This window comes from Microcaecilia unicolor, chromosome 2, assembly GCF_901765095.1.
Source record: "Microcaecilia unicolor chromosome 2, aMicUni1.1, whole genome shotgun sequence".
In the NCBI taxonomy this organism is placed as follows: domain Eukaryota; kingdom Metazoa; phylum Chordata; class Amphibia; order Gymnophiona; family Siphonopidae; genus Microcaecilia; species Microcaecilia unicolor.
This window is the reverse complement of record NC_044032.1, coordinates 17,012,846-17,031,725: the sequence shown is the minus strand read 5'-3', so window position 1 is coordinate 17,031,725 and position 18,880 is coordinate 17,012,846. Positions and strand designations below refer to the sequence as shown.

At 48.0% G+C, this 18,880-nt stretch overlaps 1 protein-coding gene across 2 annotated transcripts in view; it reads left to right on the top strand.

The window, feature by feature from the left end:
• Positions 1–3,564: 3,564 nt before the first annotated feature.
• RUSC2 (RUN and SH3 domain containing 2) overlaps positions 3,565–18,880 on the top strand; it is a 73,795-nt gene continuing 58,479 nt past the window's right edge. For both annotated transcript variants that reach the window (XM_030192814.1, XM_030192813.1), the window contains exon 1: positions 3,565–5,556. In XM_030192814.1, the coding sequence (XP_030048674.1) occupies positions 3,627–5,556 (1,930 nt within the window). In that variant the 5' untranslated portion in view covers positions 3,565–3,626. The remainder of the gene's footprint in view (positions 5,557–18,880) is intronic.

Sequence of the window (18,880 nt, the reverse complement as noted above, 5' to 3'; positions counted from 1 at the left end):
TTTCATTTTTCACATATAGTGTCACTCCTCCACTTCCTTGGCCATCTCTATCTTTCCTAAAGAGATTCTAGCCCGGTATGGTTGTGTCCCATTCATGTCTCTGTGATAGCAACAAAATCCAAGTCCATAAACCGCTACTAAACGGACTTGGAAAGATCCAAGATTCCAGGAATAACGTGTGGAATGTTTGTACGTTTGGGAAACTCGCCAGGTGCCCTTGGCCTGGATTGGCCGCTGTCGTGGACAGGATGCTGGGCTCGATGGACCCTTGGTCTTTTCCCAGTGTGGCATTACTTATGTACTTATGTCCTCTACTTGGCTCACTTTTATTACATAGAGCAGTGATTTAACCTATTGTGATGTCATAGTGGCTCATTCCACCAATAAGAGCCAACCTCATTAGTGATGTCACAATGGCTTGATTGTATAGAATGTTTGTACGTTTGGGAAGCTTGCCAGGTGCCCTTGGCCTGGATTGGCCGCTGTCGTGGACAGGATGCTGGGCTCGATGGACCCTTGGTCTTTTCCCAGTGTGGCATTACTTATGTACTTATGTCTCCAACACCAGGGCTTACTACTAGAGAATGGCACGGGGACAAAGTTTGTCACCGTCCCCGCCCCATCCTGCCCCGTCCCTGTGGGTCCTGTCTCCATCCCCACCCCATCCCCGCAGATTCTGTCTCTGTTGCTGTCCCGTCTCCGCAGGCCCTGTCTCTGTTCCCACCCCGTTCCCACGGGTTCTGTCCCTGTCCCCGCTCCGTAGCCACCAGGAGTCAATTCTGACTGAAGGGCACATCTGGATATTTTATTTATTTATTTATTTATTGCATTTGTATCCCACATTTTCTCACCTCTTTGCAGGCTCACTGTGGCTTACAGTACATCATGAATAGTGGAAATATATAAGAAAATAGACATTTAGTCAGGGCCGGTCTTAGCCAGAGGCGACCAATGCGGCCGCCTAGGGCCCCGCGCTGCATGCCTCAACTCTGCCTCACTCCGACCGACCCCCGCTCGGACGACCGCATCATGATCCCGCTCAGCCGCCGCCACTCCACTCCCGCCACGTTGCGGCACGGTGCCCACCCCCCGCTGAGCCCGCCGTCAGCTGCCTCCCACCTCCCTGGACCCCGACGGTTGCACCGACGGCCCCGACAGACAGTTGCAGCACCAGCGCGACGGCCCCAGCTCCCGACAGAGGGTTGCAGCGACGGCTCACCCCAGCGTTTCACTTCCCACTCAATGTCCCGCCTTCTGATGAGGTATTTCCCGTTTGGCGGGCGGGAGTCACTGAGCAGGAAAGCTGTCTGGAGCCTGGTCGGAGGTGAGCTGGTGTGCGAGTGAGTGCGACTTAAAAATAAATAAAGACAGTCAAGTGTAGCTCGAGCTGGAGCAGGTTTGTGCCACAGCCATTCAAAGGCAAGCCAGGTATGGTGATAGCTTTTCTTATAAGGAAGAAGGAAGTTTCAAACCCCTTTTGCGCCATTTTAAAGGTAAATATTATTGCAGTCGTCTATTATTCTCCCATCAGTGATTAAGTCAAAATTCAGTGTTTTATGAAGGGCAGTGACAGGAAAAGATCAAGAGGTTTGCTAAAGTGATGCGTGTATGTGAGGGATGGGGACGGGGGCAAGTGGAGAGAGCTAGCAGTGTCAGACTTTACTGTTAATTTGCCCAACGTTATTGAAAACCTAAAGAATCCCAAGTGGGCAGACTAAGAATTGTCCATCTAAAGGTACTTATCTTGCTAAGCTGGCCAGATCATGTGTATTTAGGAGAATTTGAGTTTCCAAAGCAAATAGCATTGTAGCCTCAAGAAAGAGGGGCATTTCTCTATGCATGTTCAGCTTAGGAGAGGAAAAGAGCACATATAAAATCCATTTCCAAGGAACCTTGAAAGTACTGGATCTTTTCTTAGTATTTTTCCTTTATTCTCCTTTGTTATGAGAATTGGAACTACTAATTGTAGTGGACTTGAACTGAATTTCTGGGGGGGGGGGGGGGTTCATGATAGCATTGGGCTTATTATTTCAATCAGTTTTTTTGTACAAGTTTAGCTTCATTTGCCTTTATTTGAAATTGCATAAATGAAAAATTTTCTAAAAATGGAATAATCTTATCAATGGGGTGGAGCTAGGGTGGGGGCGGGGCTAGGATGGGGCCCCACCAAATTGGTCTGCACAGGGCCCCACACTTGCTAAGACCGGCCCTGCATTTAATATTATGGAAGGATCTTTGGTAAACATGATATTAGAAAGCATGAGGTTAGTATCACAAGCTAATATTATAAGACAATACTACTTACTACTACTACTTAACATTTCTAAAGCGCTACTAGGGTTCCGCAGCGCTGTACAATTTAACATAGAAGGACAGTCCCTGCTCAAAGAGCTTACAATCTAATAGATAAGAGTGAGACAAATATAGGACAATCAAGCCATTGTGACATCACTGATGAGGTTGGCTCTTAGGCATTGGTGGAATGAGGCATTATGACATCACAATCTCAGCTCTGGTTAAATCACTGCTATATGTAATACTACTACTACTACTTAACATTTCTAGAGCGCTACTATGGTTACGCAGCGCTGTACAATCTAACAAAGAGAGACAGTCCCTGCTCAAAGAGCTTACAATCTAATAGACAAGAGTGAGACAAATATAGGACAATCAAGCCATTGTGACATCACTGATGAGGTTGGCTCTTAGGCATTGGTGGAATGAGGCATTATGACATCACAATCTCAGCTCTGGTTAAATCACTGCTATATGTAATACTACTACTACTACTTAACATTTCTAAAGCGCTACTAGGGTTACGCAGCGCTGTACAATTTAACATAGAAGGACAGTCCCTGCTCAACGAGCTTACAATCTAAAACTGGATATATGCGGAGGAGTTCACATTTGTTGATCTTTGTGGTATGCCTTGTTATACAGGTGGGTCTTCAGTAGTTTGCGGAAGTTAATTAGTTCATATGTCATTTTTAAGTTGCGCGGTAGCGCGTTCCAGAATTGTGTGCTCAAGTAGGAAAAGGTTGATGCATGCGTTAGTTTGTATTTTAGACCTTTACAATTAGGGAAGTGAAGGCTGAGGAATGTGCGGGATGATTTTTTAGCGTTCCTGGGTGGTCAATCTATTTAGACATCCTTGGCATGCCTACAGCTATGCACCAGCTGTTAGTCTTTAGATTTGAGCAGCAGAAAATACTTCCTGATAAGACACAGATGAGCCGGGCAAAGGAGGCCTTCGATTAAGGCGGAAAAGATTGTATTGAATATTTCCTGGGTTTTTTTTCCTCAGATGTAATAATGATGATATGTCCCATGATGTGGATTTTTATGTTTTATTTTTAAGGGTTTTTTTTTTTGTTTGCATTGTTTCTTATATTTTCCTTGACATTATGTATGTATAATCAATGAGAAAAACAATAACAATAGTAATAAAACAAGAAAGATTGTATTGAATAACTTCCATCCTTCAGAGGTATTCTACCAAGACTAATTATTTTTTCTGTTTTCTTTTGTATTTTTTTTTATTAGATGAACTGTCTTCTGGGAGCTTTTTGCTTGGCTTTGGAGTGTCCCTCAAGCAGTGTCCAGCTGGGCTGATGTCCTGAAAGAAGATGTCGGTTATGGACAGCCCACCAAAGCTCACGGGAGAGACGCTGATTGTGCACCATATCCCTTTGGTGCATTGCCAGGTCGCGGAGAGGCAGTGCTGTGGTCCAAGCAAGAGAGGCAACCCCTTTTGCCAGTCCGACCTGAGCATTACCAGGACCACATCTTTACCAGAGAGGGACCTTTCTCAGACCGACTCCCTAGTATATAGCAGCTTAATCCAGCCCTCCACTTTACCTGCAGAGGCGTCAGATGATGCAGACGTCAAGGTGGGAATCTTCCAAGGTCATGTTGCCAATAAGCGGCATAACCCTTTTCTTCTGAATGAAAGAGAGGAGAACGACATTTATGGTGAAAGTCAAATGTCCTTTCATCTCCACAATGCCATGACAGTGGGCAAATCTGCTTTTCATCTGCATGAGGTTGGCTTGCCCCCCTTCCATTTGCATGATACAAACAACATAGTCAAGCCGTGGAGCATGGCCAATAGGCCAGGTATTGTGGAAGGCCAAGAAGCTAGGAGCCCCACCAATGACATCCAGAAGAGGAATGCTAATCGAGGTCATCTAGTTTCTGAGCACATGGAGCTGGATGACTGTAGCTTCCACCTTGATGGCAGCTCCAATTTCCCCATGGATTGTGGAGACCCAGAATGGAACAATAGCTCAGACGAGTCCTTGAGGAACCAGGAAATCCTTCGCAGCAGGACATGCAGCTGCTCCAGCTCAGAGGTCCAGCCCTGCCGATGCTACAGTGTCTCCAGTCAGTCTGAGACGTTGGATCACCAAATGGGCTACATCAGTGACTCTTCCTGCAACAGTTCTGATGGGGTTCTGGTCAACTTCAGCACTCTCTACAACAAAATGAATGAGCACTCAAGGTCCAACCTGAATTCTGCCAATTTGTCCTGTGATTCATCTTTCTGTAGCCATTCGGACACTGGAGCTTTTTACCTTGATTTGCATTCATCACCCACCGAATCAAAGATGTCCTGTGAATCACATCACCCAGAAAATTCAGGGAAGACTTGTGAGTGTCATCATCCCTCTTCACCAGTTTTAGATGCCAATTGCAATTCTTATCACCTCCATTGCGAGTCTATGCCTTGTCCTTCTGATAGCTCTGACCTCACAGCCTGTTTCCAAAGCCAAGCAAGGCTAGTTGTGGCCACCCAGAACTACTATAAATTAGTAACTTGCGACTTGTCTTCCCAGTCATCTCCTAGCCCCGAAGGTTCTTCTATAACAAGTTGCTCTGAGGACCACACCAAGACAAGTCCTGTCCAGCCTACTGAGTATTACTTATTTCAAAGGCCTGATGCAAAAGAGGGAGAAGATGATGCAGAATGCTTCAGAGAGATGTCACAAGGAGAAGATCTGGAACATAGAATTGAGGGACAAGTCTATGTGAATGTGTCTCCTCCTAACCTGAACACTGGGAGGCAGCGTTCCAGGAGCTATGACCGCCACTTGGACAGGAGTCCTTCTGCTAGACTGGGCTCACTAGAACGCATGATGAGCTGCCCCGTCAAGTTGAGTGACAGCCATACCACAGCCACCCAGGATTCTGTACCCAAACGGGTGACTTCCTTTGCCGAGCTGGCCAAAAGCCGGAAAAAGAATGGCTTCAGCCCTCCTCTTCGAGCAAGTGGAGATTCTTCTCTAGAGTTCTCTCCCATCCCAGAGTTTCAGAAGGGTTTGTTTTCCAGGGATGGAGAGTACCGCAGCCAAAGCCTTCCATTCATGCCTGTTGTCCCGTGCCTGAACCGGAGCAGTGAGGGATCTAGCAGGAGTCCTGACTTTAGGGAATGCCAAGAGGTCTGCTCCAGCAAAGCATCTGCACAAGGAGCTACACAGGGTTTTGTTTCTCAAGTGAAGGATTCGGGAAGCTCAAGTGATGGGAATATGCAACGGGATCCCAGAGCCAAGGCAGATGGTAAGGAGGCAATGTTTTACTGAAGGGCATCGAGCTTCCTAATGTTAACTGATACTAACCTATGCGTTAATACAGGTCAGACAGCTCGGCATTTTTAGGACTGCTGAGCTGCCATTTTTACCAGATTATGATGATCTTAGTTGGAGGTCACAAGCACTGCACAAGCAGTCATCATACAATATGTATTTTTCATGAGTCAGTCAGAAGTAAAAACTGCTCAGAAATTCAATACTGCTGACACTCAGGTTGCCCTGTCTTCACTAGCGGTCACTGTCTGCTCTTATGGAGGGAGTATCTTCTGCAGAGTTTCACAGGGCCCACCGAGAGGAGGGGGCAAAATTCCCCTTACCCGGCCTCCGAGGGGGGCCCAGCACCGGCGCCTCTCTGTCTCTCTCCTGCTCCTGAAGAAAACTTTGGCGCCGGACCCTCCCCCCCTTTGAGGCTGGGGAGGAGCGGACACAGCAGGGCTTCGGGCTAGGGCCCTGCCAGCAGAAGAAGTCATCCTCCAGCGCTGCTCTTCACTCTGCCGCACTGCCTGCCAAGCGGCTGCTTTTCCCCTCAAGCCAGGCATGCTCAGTTTTGAAACCGAGCACGCGCGACGTGAGAGAAAAAGCAGCCGCAGGGCAGGCAACTGCAGCGAAGAGCAAGCTGGAGGAAGACTTCTTCTGCTGGTGGGGCTTCGGGATCCCGGCCAGCCAAGGTATTTGGAGTTGTGGCCAGGGGGGGGGGAGGGGTGGCAGCAACGGCGGACTGGTCAGTCTCTCGAAGGCCCTGGAGTTACATAGCACAATTTTATTTATATTTGTACCCCCGTGCTTTCCCACTCATGGCAGGCTCAATGCGGCTTACATGGGGCAATGGAGGGTTAAGTGACTTGCCCAGAGTCACAAGGAGCTGCCTGTGCCTGAAGTGGGAATTGAACTCGGTTCCTCAGGACCAAAGTCCACCACCCTAACCACTAGGCCACTCCTCCACTGTTGCTACTATTTGAGATTCTACATGGAATGTTGCTATTCCACTAGCAACATTCCATGTAGTAGAAGTCGGCCCTTGCCGATCACCAATGTGGCCGCGCAGGCTTCTGCTTCTGTGAGTCTGACGTCCTGCACGGACGTGAAGGACGTCAGACTCACAGAAACAGAAGCCTGCGCAGCCTTCTACATGGAATGTTGCTAGTGGAATAGTAGCAACATTCCATGTAGAATCTCCAATAGTAGCAACATTCCATGTAGAATCTCCAATAGTATCTATTTTTGTTACATTTGTACCCCGCGCTTTCCCACTCATGGCAGGCTCAATGCGGCTTACATGGGGCAATGGAGGGTTAAGTGACTTGCCCAGAGTCACAAGGAGCTGCCTGTGCCTGAAGTGGGAATCAAACTCAGTTCCTCAGGACCAAAGTCCACCACACTAACCACTAGGCCACTCCTCCACTCGGTTTGGCTTTACACATTCCTTGACTAAACTATGTTCAGCTATCTCATCCAGATCAACAAGGCCATTCTTACCAGCATAAGTGCTTCTGTCTGAGGAAGCCGAACTTGAAATCCTTTTTAGACAGTATTAGAACAGTATGTGAAGCGTCTGTTTACACTTTCCAAAAATACTAGGACTAGGAGGCATGCGATGAAGCTACAATGTAGTAAATTTAAAATGAATCGCAGAAAGTTTTTCTTCACTCAACATGTAATTAAACTCTGGAATTCGTTGACAGAGAATGTGGTAAAGGCGATTAGCTTAGCGGAGTATAAAAAAGATTTGGACGGCTTCCTAAAGGAAAAGTCCATAGACCATTATTAAAATGGGGAACATCCACTATTTCTGGGATAAGCAGTATAAAATGTATTGAACTTTTTTGGGATCTTGCCAGGTATCTGTGACCTGGATTGGTCACTGTTGGAAACAGGATGCTGAGCTTGATGGACCTTTGGTCTCTCCCAGTATGGCAATACTTATGTACATATGTACTTACGTACTTATATAAACTCTGGAATTCGTTGACGGAGAATGTGATAAAGGAGGTTAGCTTAGCGGAGTTTTAAAAAGGTTTGGACGGCTTCCTAAAGGAAAAGTCCATAGACCATTATTAAATTGGACTTGGGGAAAATCCACTATTTCTGGGATAAGCAGTATAAAATGTTTTGTACTTTTTGGGGATCTTGCCAGGTATTTGTGACCTGGAAACAGGATGCTGGGCTTGATGGACCTTTGGTCTTTCCCAGTATGGCAATACTTATGTACTTATGACCAGCAGTGGGCAAGCTTCGACCTGCCACTGAAGTTTACACGGCCTGCTTGACCATGGGAAGTATACACAGAAAACGGACCACAAAAACATCATTAACCAGAGTTTTGTTGTCAGTGGAACCATTGAAGGTACAACAATGGGACAAGGCTTCTTTGACAGTGATAGCAACTGTTTGGAAAGGCAGAAGCAGGGCTTTTTTTGAGGGGGTACTTTGGGGGTTCTGAGTACTGGCACCTTTTCCATTGTCTGCTAAAACTGACCCATGGACCCCAAGTTTTAATGAAAGATCTCAGGCTCTCCACACCAATTCTGCCTTGTCATAGATTCTGTGGCTGGTTGCAGGGGGCCTGGCTATTGTGGGGTGGGTCCCCTCAGTGATCACCCCACCCCAGAAGGGTGGCCTGGAATTTGAGTACTGGCACCTTTTTCGCTAGAAAAATACGCACAGGGCAGAAGTATAGGGTAACAGACAATTTATGTTCATTCAGCCTTCACACTGAGTTCTGTCGGCAGTGAATTATACGGTGCATTTGTTAATTTTCTGTGTGTAGCCTGCTAGCAGAAGTATTGACATTCATGTGGCCCTCTCTGTATAAAGGTTACTCGCCCTTGCCTTAGACCAGGAGTCTTCAAATCCAGTGTTCGAGGTTCACAACCCAGCCTGGTTTTCAGGATTTTCACAATGAATATGTACATTTGCATTCACAGCTTCCATTGCTGGCAAATAGATCTCATACATAGTCATTCTGGAAATCCTGGAAACCAGGCTGGATTGTGGACCTCGAGGACTGGAAATGAAGTCCTCTGTCTTAGACCAACCCTTTCTTCGTTGGTCTGGGATCAAGATGGTGGTGATCGTCAGAAAACCGGCGATTACGTTGGCTGTGTTTTTGGTCCTGCTGGTATCTCTTAAAGAAAACCAATGATGCTGGACAAATACTGTCCAGTTAGCAATGCTCGTGTCAGACTTGTCAGTTCTTGTACCAAGTAGAGCGCTGCTGAGCCCGGTACTCGGACCAGGTTCTGCTTGGCGACTGGACAACCCCGGGTTTCACCTGCAGTGACCACCGTTCCCCAGAGGTTGAGCCCCTAGGTGCGGGCGGCCTGCAGGACTTACGGGACGGAGCTGGAAGCAGGGTGATGAATGTGTCAGCCAGGCAGGCAGCAGGTCAAGAGAGTAATCCAGGTACAGGCAAGTCAGTAGGCAGGCAGGCAAGAGAGTAATCCAGATGCAGGCAAAAGTCAGTAGGCAGGTGGCAGGCAGAAGGGTAATCCAAGTACAGGCAAAGTCAGCAACAAGGGACCAGTAGATAAGAAGCAGACTACAGAGTTAGAAACACCTACCAAAGTAGAAGCCGAAGCATGGAGTCCAGGGAGAGCTCAGCTGATAAAGTGCTGGCCTCTGACATCAGCAGGGAGAAGGAGCACAGCCATAGGACAAGAGCAGGGGAAGTAGGAACCGGAAGACCAATAGGAGAGAAGCAAGGGAAGCCAGGCAGAAGAAGAGCAGACCCAGGTGGGTGGAAGCAAAGCAATCAAGGAGCCTGGAAGCCAGGAAGAGAGAGAGAGCAGAAACAGGTGCATGGAAGCAAAGCAATTAAGAAGCCTGCAAACCCAGAGAAGGACTACACACACATGGCTCAGGCAGTGCCAGTCAAGTGTGCGTGTCGTCGGGACCCCACGCAGCCCGAGGACACCGCTTGCGTTGAGGTAGGGGACATGACAGCTCGCTTGAAGACCAACATGTTATCTGTGCAAGAACTCCTAGACCTGATTACTCAAGTGATCCTGAATTACCCTAGGCTGGTGATCATGGGAGACTTCAATCCACACATCAAAACCCCAGATACCACCACAGCTGCCTTTCTGGACACGATGACCGCTCTAGGATTTACACATGTGATCAATTCTCCAACCCACGAAAAGGGTCACATACTAGACCTGGTATTCTACAAAGGGTTGGATATCCCAGAATTCTGGGATAACAGTATTGAAATAACACCCCTATCATGGCCTGACCATTTTCTAATTAAATTCTCCCTAAGTGACCACCTGAAACAAATAGCACCTCCCAGAGTTTAGAAGGAGATCAGAGATAAAAAAAAAAAAAAAGCTGACCACTGAGAATTTCCTAGAGGCCTTGGACTATCCACATGTGGATGAAAAGACAGCAGTGTCAGAACAAGTTGACATCTGGAATACACACCTAGCCAAGACCTTAGAGAAAACAGCACCACTAATAATGGTCTTATGCCCCACTCACAAACGCTCACCTTGGTTTTCTCCAGAACTTCGGATCCTTAAACGCGAAGGATGAAAACTGGAAAGGAGATGGCGCAAATCTCGTCTGGATGAAGACAGACTAAACTGCAGGAAGCACATGGCAAAGTACCGCCAAGCCTTAACAGCAACCAAAAAACAGTATTTCTCTCAATGCATTGCACAGGCTGCCAATTCAACCAAGCAGCTGTTCAGTATAGTAAACAGCCTACTGCAACCCCCACAACAGAACCAGCCTGCCCAGTCTAAACTGAACTGCAGTGGTTTTGCTGCATACTTTCCCAACAAAATTAAAAGTCTCCACCAGGATTTACAGGCAATCCCACCCAGTGCCCAACCAGTCAACCAGGGGTGCACAAACTCGCCCTCTCCTAACAGAGACAGATGGAACACTTTTAACCTAATGACAGAGGAGAACCTTGACAAAATCCTAAGAGACCTTCGACCAACTACCTGCTCCCTCGATCCCTGCCCATCAAAGATAGTGCAGGAGGCAAGTATGGGCCTTTTAGAAGGCACCACAAAAATTGTGAACACCTTTCTTTCTAATGGGCAACTACCAACAGCATTAAAAAGGACAGTGGTTCGCCCTCTGCTGAAGAAAAACAACCTTGACCAGGACAAACTTGAAAGTTACAGGCCAGTATCCAACATCCCGTTTCTAGGGAAACTCATAGAACAAACAGTCTGTGTTCAACTTAATGAATGGCTAGAAAAGAGTAACTGGCTAGATCCATGTCAATCTGGATTCAGACCCTGTTATGGAACAGAAATAGTCCCCGTATCCCTGCTAGATGATCTTCACAGAAACTGAGACAAGGGATTCACCTCGGTTAGTAATGCTTGATTTCTCTGTAGCTTTTGACTCTGTGGATCATGATATCATGCTAGCACGACTGACAGAAACAGGTATCAATGGAACACTACTTGCCTGGTTCAGATCCTACCTATTAGACAGGTAACAATCCATAATGTTTGGCAGCAACTCATCACCACCATGGACACTGACCTGCGGGGTACCACAAGGATCGATACTGTCACCTGTTCTGTTCAATATCTACCTCAAACCACTAGCTGAGCTGATTCGGTCAATGGACACTCAGTTCTACATCTATACAGATGATGTGCAGCTACTCATACCCATTGAACCTGACTTACCTACAGCCTTGAATAAACTGATCACTTGTCTAACATCAATTCAAGAATGGGCTAAACACAACCAACTTTGCCTGAACCCAAGTAAAACCGAGCTCCTCTGGGTCCCTAACACAAGTGGATACATAGCTGACATCAAAATCCCTTTTGGAAAGTATGACCTCCCCCTCAAATCACAAGTCAGGAACCCACTATTTGCGACAGCTACGCTGCCTCTCTCCTTACATCGAGAAGGTAAATCTTATCCCAGTTGTAATACCATGGTAACATCAAGACTGGATTGCTGCAATGCACTATACAACGGTCTGACTTCAAAGGGCCTGCACCAGCTCCAGTTTCAGCATGCAGCAGCAAGACTCATAGAAGGTTGCAAGCGACGTGACCACATCACACCATTTTTGCAAAAACTTCATTGGCTACCAGTACAATACAGGGCTAAATTTAAAACTCTATGTCTGATCTTCAAGGCCCTGAAAGTAATTGGCCCAGAGTATCTGAAGAATAGGCTGAACCTCCACACACCGCCAAGGACACTAAGGTCCTCCCAAGGACTTTCACTAACCACACCCTCTCCAAAAGACATTACACGATGTGATACCCACAAGCAAGCCTTCTCCGGAGTAGCCCCCACACTCTGGAATGCATTGCCTGAAAGGCTCCGCTTAACACAAGACTATCTCTACTTCAGGAAGCAGGTGAAAGCTTGGCTCTTCAACCAAGCCTTTAATGGAAGAAGTAACTAACGTGATAGTCTCACTTACACACACAAGGAGTGACTCAGGCTGCACATACTGCAGCAGGACATGTTTATCCACTCCTACCCTAGCTGAGATAATATTTAACCATCGCTCTGACCTCACGTGCTACTTTCTTTAAATTAGTCACCTTATTTTCTAATTCTTCCTACCCTTTGCCTTACCCTTCACTACCAATTACCATGTTCTAATACAGGCTGATATTCGGCAAAACACGATTCGAAAGTGCTAAACCCCTCCAAGAAAAGCTGCATTGGCTCCCAATCAAAGAACGGATCGTCTTCAAAGTCTACACCCTGATCCACAAAATTATCTACGGCGTAGTCCCAGGATACATGACAGACCTTATAGACCTACCAACCAAAGGACTCAAATGCAAAACAACTTATGCATCTAACTTCTCCTACATAAGTGCACAACTATGGAACACACTCCCAAAAACTATGAAAACAACCCATGACCACCTAAACTTCAGGAAATCACTAACATAGTAACATAGTAGATGACGGCAGAAAAAGACCTGCATGGTCCATCCAGTCTGCCCAAGACAAACTCATATGTGTATACCTTACCTTGATTTGTACCTGTCTTTTTCAGGGCACAGACCCTATAAGTCTGCCCAGCAGTATTTCCCGCCTCCCAACCACCAGTCCCGCCTCCCATCACCGGCTCTGGTACAGACCGTATAAGTCTGCCCTCCCCTATCCTCGCCTCCCAACCACCACCCCCTCTTCCCCCCACCTGCTCCGCCACCCAATTTCAGCTAAGCTTCTGAGAATCCATTCCTTCTGCACAGGATTCCTTTATGCATATCCCACGCATGTTTGAATTCCGTTACCGTTTTCATCTCCACCACCTCCCGCGGGAGGGCATTCCAAGCATCCACCACCCTCTCCGTGAAAAAATACTTCCTGACATCTTTCCTGAGTCTGCCCCCCTTCAATCTCATTTCATGTCCTCTCGTTCTACCGCCTTCCCATCTCCGGAAAGATTCGTTTGCGGATTAATACCTTTCAAATATTTGAACATCTGTATCATATCACCCCTGTTCCTCCTTTCCTCCAGGGTGTACATGTTCAGGTCAGCAAGTCTCTCCTCATACGTCTTGGAACGTAAAAACCAACCTCTTCAAAAAGGCTTACCCCACCGATCCAACGTAAACCCCCACACCAGGCAACAAAACAATACCAATGATCGTACTGGACAATATACAATCTTCACTTCCTCCCTCCTCATTCAACCACAACACAACCTTGTATTTGTTTCTCAACCGGACTTGGCAAACGCCGTTACGGTACTATGTAAGCCACATTGAGCCTACAAATAGGTGGGAAAATGTGGGATACAAATGTAACAAATAAATAAAAATAAAATATTGTGTTGTCATTGCAAGCAGTATACCGTGCCATACTTTGTATTGTTGTTCGAATATTTTTACTGCTCTAATTGCCTCCTGCTCATGTTTGATCTATTCTTACTGTACACCGCCTTGAGTGAATTCCTTCAAAAAGACGGTAAATAAATCCTAATAAATAAATACATTTCCAAATCTCTTGCTTCCTTTGACACAAAACCACGGATTCTGTTTGATTCCCATTTTTGCTTTCTCACAGCCAAGGATCCTTTGTGCTAATCCCAGCTGTCTTCAGATCCCATGGAGACTGTTTCCAAGGCAGGTTTGTGGAGACTGTTTCCAAGGCTTGCGGCCTGGGACACATACACAAAAGCAGGGTTGCATAAAACTGAATTAGTGGCTCATTTTCAAGAACAGCCTGGCCAGAGCCCCTTGCTATTTTTACTTTCTGTGAGCATATGTCTTTCGGTGCTAGTGACTAACATTAATCTCTGCCGCTGGGTACGAGAGGAAAAAGGAAGCCTGCAAGGTCTGAGTCTCGCAGTGTGTGGCAGCTCAGCTGATCTCTGTCATGGAGACTGCCCTGACTACCCGTCCTGGGAGACCCCTAGTATTGGGTCAGGGTCGCAGGCCTGGAAACCCTGTTACTACCAAACTGCCAGATCTGGATCTAGCCCTGTACAGTAGCCACTTAATCCCAGCTTTTTATTTAGAAGGAGTTTTTAATCCTGTTTGGCAATGGCCATTACATCACCAAATTCCTAAATGGGTTGGGTTGCAGGGTATTAACCTCCTCCGCCCATGTTATGTAGGTTTTCAGTCTCAGTCCAAAGGCTGTAAAAGGACCTACCATTGTATCCTTCAGTGGTTCCACTGACAGCAAAACTCTGGTTAATGATGTTTTTGTGGGCCGTTTTCTGTGTATACTTCCCATGGTCAGGGGCACTGAGGGGGGGGGGGGGGAACTTCCCCGGGCCCGACCTCAGCACAGGCAAGCTTCTTCCTTCCTGCTTCCGGGTCTGTCCTCTCCTGCTCCTATGAGCTGCCCAGGACCCGGATGATTGCATTAACGCAATATTGCATTAACGCAGTCATCTGGGTCTCGACTCTCGGCACGGACAGGAGCAGCGCAGGAGAGGACAGAGCAAGGGAGCAGACAGAAAGGTGCGGGGGGGGGCGGCAGCCCGACTGTTGTAGGGGGGCAGTGCTGCACCACGGTGGTAGAGACACAGGGGTGTGGCGGTCCAGTCTTGCCCTGGGCCCGGCTGTGTCTCCCGGCGGTCCAGTTTTGCCCTGTGCCCAGCTGTGTCTGTTGGCGGCCCGGCCCATGGTCTAGTTCCTGGCTCAGTCACTACCATTGAGACTGAGGAATGATCTGATCAATCTGAGCACGTCTGTCAGTGCAGTAGGATGCATGAAATGGGAGTGGGAGGAAGATAGGACAGTGCTTGGCAATTCTGGTATCTGTACATTCTTAGGTCTGGATGCTCAACAGCACCAGAAAAATACCGCCGGATCAGCACAGTGAAGGACCTCCCGAATTCTCAACGCTAATGAGATGCAAATTTAGGCGTGCTCATAGTGTTGAGCATTAAAGAGTCCGGTGGGAGGATGGGGTCTGGCATATGCGCTCAAGAACTGTGTGTTAAGCACAGCCCTTAAGTGCATGCCCAGAATGCCAGGGGGGGGGGGGGGGGAAGAAGTGCCCGATTGAACTGCAGCAAGAAAGCTTGGGATTGATTCTCAGCCCCTTTCCAGACTGAGGTGTGGGGTAGATTAGTGGCGGTGGGGTAGATTTGGTGATGGTTGTGCTGGTGGTGCTGGTTTTCTCCGGCTATGCTCAGAACTCCAGAATGAAACCTAAATGCCACCGGCTCTACTGGGGCACAGTCCTCCATTCTGAGGCTCAACACCAGGCTTCCCTGCTTCTTCAGAAACCCTAAAGCTAGCTCCGAGATGGTGTAGGGTTTCTCGTGGTAAAGACGCCCTAGTTTACTGCTCTGTTATCTGAGCATGGGGTGAAGGGGTGGTTAGGAAATGACCTCATTTTAATGTCATTTGAATGGTACTTGGGGTATTCCTTGGTGCTCTCTGTTGGCTCTGGAGGCAGGGAGCCCTGTGTGCTATGTGTTGAATCTGGAGGCGGGGAGCCCTGTGTGCTGTGTGGAGGTGGGGAGTCCTGTGCTCTCTGTGTTGGCTCTGGAGGTGGGGAGCCCTGTGTGCTCTGTGTTAGCTCTGGAGGTGGGGATCCCTGTGCACTGTATGTTGGCTCTGGAGGCGGGGAGCCCCATGCTCTCAGTGTTGGCTCTGGAGGCGGGGAGCCCTGTGCGCTCTGTGTTGGCTCTGGAGGTGGGGAGCCCTGTGCGCTGTGTGTTGGCTCTGGAGGTGGGGAGCCCTGTGTGCTCTGTGTTGGCTCTAGAGAAGGGTAGCCCTATGCTCTCTGTGGTGGTCTGATGAGGATAGTCCTGTCTGCAGGCTCTGGAGGCGGGTGCCCTCTGTGTTGGGTCTGGAGGCAGGGAGCCCTGTGCGCTCTGTGTTGGTTCTGGAGGCAGGGAGCCCTGTGCGCTCTGTGTTGGTTCTGGAGGCAGGGAGCCCTGTGCACTCTGTGTTGGTTCTGAAGGCAGGGAGCCCTGTGCGCTGTGTATTGACTCTGGAGGCGGGGAGCCCTGTGCGCTGTGTGCATAAGTGGCGCATAATTATGGATAAACCTACCTACGTACCATGTACTCAATCTTACTCGATGGAGAAAAAAAAAGCTTCAGTTTCGCCACCCAGCCAGCCCAACGCAGATCCTGTTAACTATTTCCACTTGGAAGATTTATTTCAATTATTCCAGTTATCTAGCTAGTATATATGTCCCAACACTTATATAAATCGGAATCTTATGCACTCCTGATATAAATCAGTTACTTATAAATTCCTAAGACAATTGTCCAAAGAGTTTGTTCTGTGAGATAAAGCGGGAGACACCGCTCAAAAATCACTTGGCTTCTTCCACATGCTGTGGAAGTGGAAATAGTTAACAGGATCTGATGGAGTTTTTTTTTAAGCTATATGATGGCACGCCGAGCCCACGCCTTATAGCCCGCTGTGTTGGGCTGGCTGGGTGGTGAAACTGAAGCTTTTTTTCTCCATCGAGTAAGATTGAGTACGTTGTACGTAGTAGGTAGGTGTGTCCCACCAGTTTTTTACACAGCCGCTGTGAGGTTGTGTTGTGATTTTCAATTAAGATTTGAGCTTGAGTGGCATATTCATGGATGCCTGGTTCTAGAACTGCCATTGTATTTATGATAGGAGGGTCAGGGCTGCCAAGAGACAAAGCCGGGCCTGGACTCCCTCCCCCCCCCCCCCCCCCCCCCGCCCCCCATGTGTGTTCCTCCACCTTGCACGGGCTCCCTACCTCGCATGGGCCCTCTACCTTGTCTCCTGCCGGGCCGGGACCGCATTGACTCGGCCACACAGGTCCTTCTTCCTGTCACGTCCCCTCCTCTGTTTGTGGAAACAGGAAGTGCTTCACACAGGAGACGGGGCAGGAAAAAGGATGTGTGGCTCTGTGCCAGTGTAGAGTTGACGTGATAACGTGACAACCCGGCACTGTGGCACACAGGAACAGGAGACCAATCAGCCAAGTGGGCCCCCTTTGGAGGCCAGGCCCTGGGGAATCTTGCCCCCCCCCCCTACACTTGGCGGCCCTGAGGAGGGTTATATATTTAACAGTGGCTGCGAAACTGTTAAAAATCCTTCTGAACATAGACGGTCGGTAGCCAATTGTTTTGGGGAGGCTAAAGGGGGCGGAGCTTACCTCCGTCTCCGTGGAAGCGACGTCACGTTGCTGCCACGGGCGGAGCTTACCTCCGTACTCTCCATGGAAGCTACGTCACGTCGCTGCCACGGAAGTAAAAAAGATAAAACGCGCGCGGAGGGTGGGAGGGTGGGCGGGGGGGGGTCACAAAAAACGGAAGTCCACGATTGGGCTGGGGAGGCTTAGCCTCCTCAAGCCTCTTATACGGGGCGCCTATGCTTCTGAATGTTGTGTTGGCCCATTCTTTCAGAGTCCTTCCTTCCCAACATCCAGTCTTGGGAGCCAGGAGGACATGTGGAAGATACAGAACAGGTGTAGAGCTGTCCGTTCCTTCCTGGTTCAGCAGTTCTGATTGCCGGAACCGAGGAATGACGTCCCTGATCATAGATTTAGACAGCCTGTGATTGGTCTTTCTTCTATGCATTTCTCCTTCTCATTCCTTCCTATTGCTATGTTATTACGGAATATAATGTCACTCATAGCATATATTCAGTTAGATTCATCGCAGATCCCCAAAACAAGATGACTCCTCAGTCAGGTGGAATTGCATAGTGTATCATAAGAACCATGAAGGACAACAGAAAAGAAGCCAAACCTAAATTGATCTGTACCTATATCAGAAAAAATGTGAGCTTTCGTACGTTTCCAAAATAAAAGATAAGAGAGAGTCAATCTTGTGAGGGGGGGGGGGTGAGGAAGGGGGGGGGAATAGGGGGGATAAAGGGTTATAAGCATAATGTTAAAATAAAAATTCATTTGTTGCAATGTCATATGCTGGAGCCAATGGCTCGTTGTTATATTTGAGATGTTATTTCAATACAAATTCAAAGTAAAAAAAAAAAAAAAAAAGAGAGTCAATCTTATGTAATTCGGCAGCCCATTCCAAAACTTGACGGCTAGATATTTAAAAGAAGAGCCTAAATATTTTTTAACTTACCCCCCCCCCCCCCCACCCAACAACTTGGAAATCATAAAGAGTTTGAGCAAAGCCATACTAACTGCTTGGTTGTCCCCGGAGCCTCCCTCGGACCAGTGTTGGAGGGGGGAGATGCTACAGCTCATGAGATTTGAAAGACTGGAAACTAACCAGAACCCCCCCCCCCCCCCCGCGCCAGAGACCTTCGATTTCAGCGCAGGTGGGGCCCATTTTGGGAAACGTTGACCCCCGCAGCCCAAGGACATTTATTAAATACTTGTAAAAGAGGCCCGTTTCTGGAGCAAATGAAACGGGCGCTAGCAAGGTTTTCCTCCCCAACACCCCCCCCCCCCTTCTCCCTCCCTCCCTACCTACCGACCCCTTCGTCGTTCTGACGCCATTGCTCCGCGTACGCCATTGGTCCGCCCTCGGTGTGTGATGCCATTGCTCCGCCCTCGACGTCATCACGTTTGACGCGAGGGCGGGGCCCGGAGACTTGGCGATTTTGGTGTCTTCACCACCACGAACCCTTCGAACCCATCTTGAAGGAAGTGACGTCAGTGGCTTGGCTTCACTGACGTCAGTGTCTTCAGAACGTTGAGGGTGAGTTTTATTATATAGGATGTGAAAAGATGGAAAAGGAAATGGTACTGGGTGATGATATCTTGAACTACCTCTAGGGGGGGGAGGGAGTTAGGAGGTTTTAAAGTTATATGCGATACATTAAGTTGATAATACAGGTGTGATTGTATATTTGATATTACTTGGATAACTTGTATTGTATGTGTTAAGTACAAAACTAATAAAAACCATT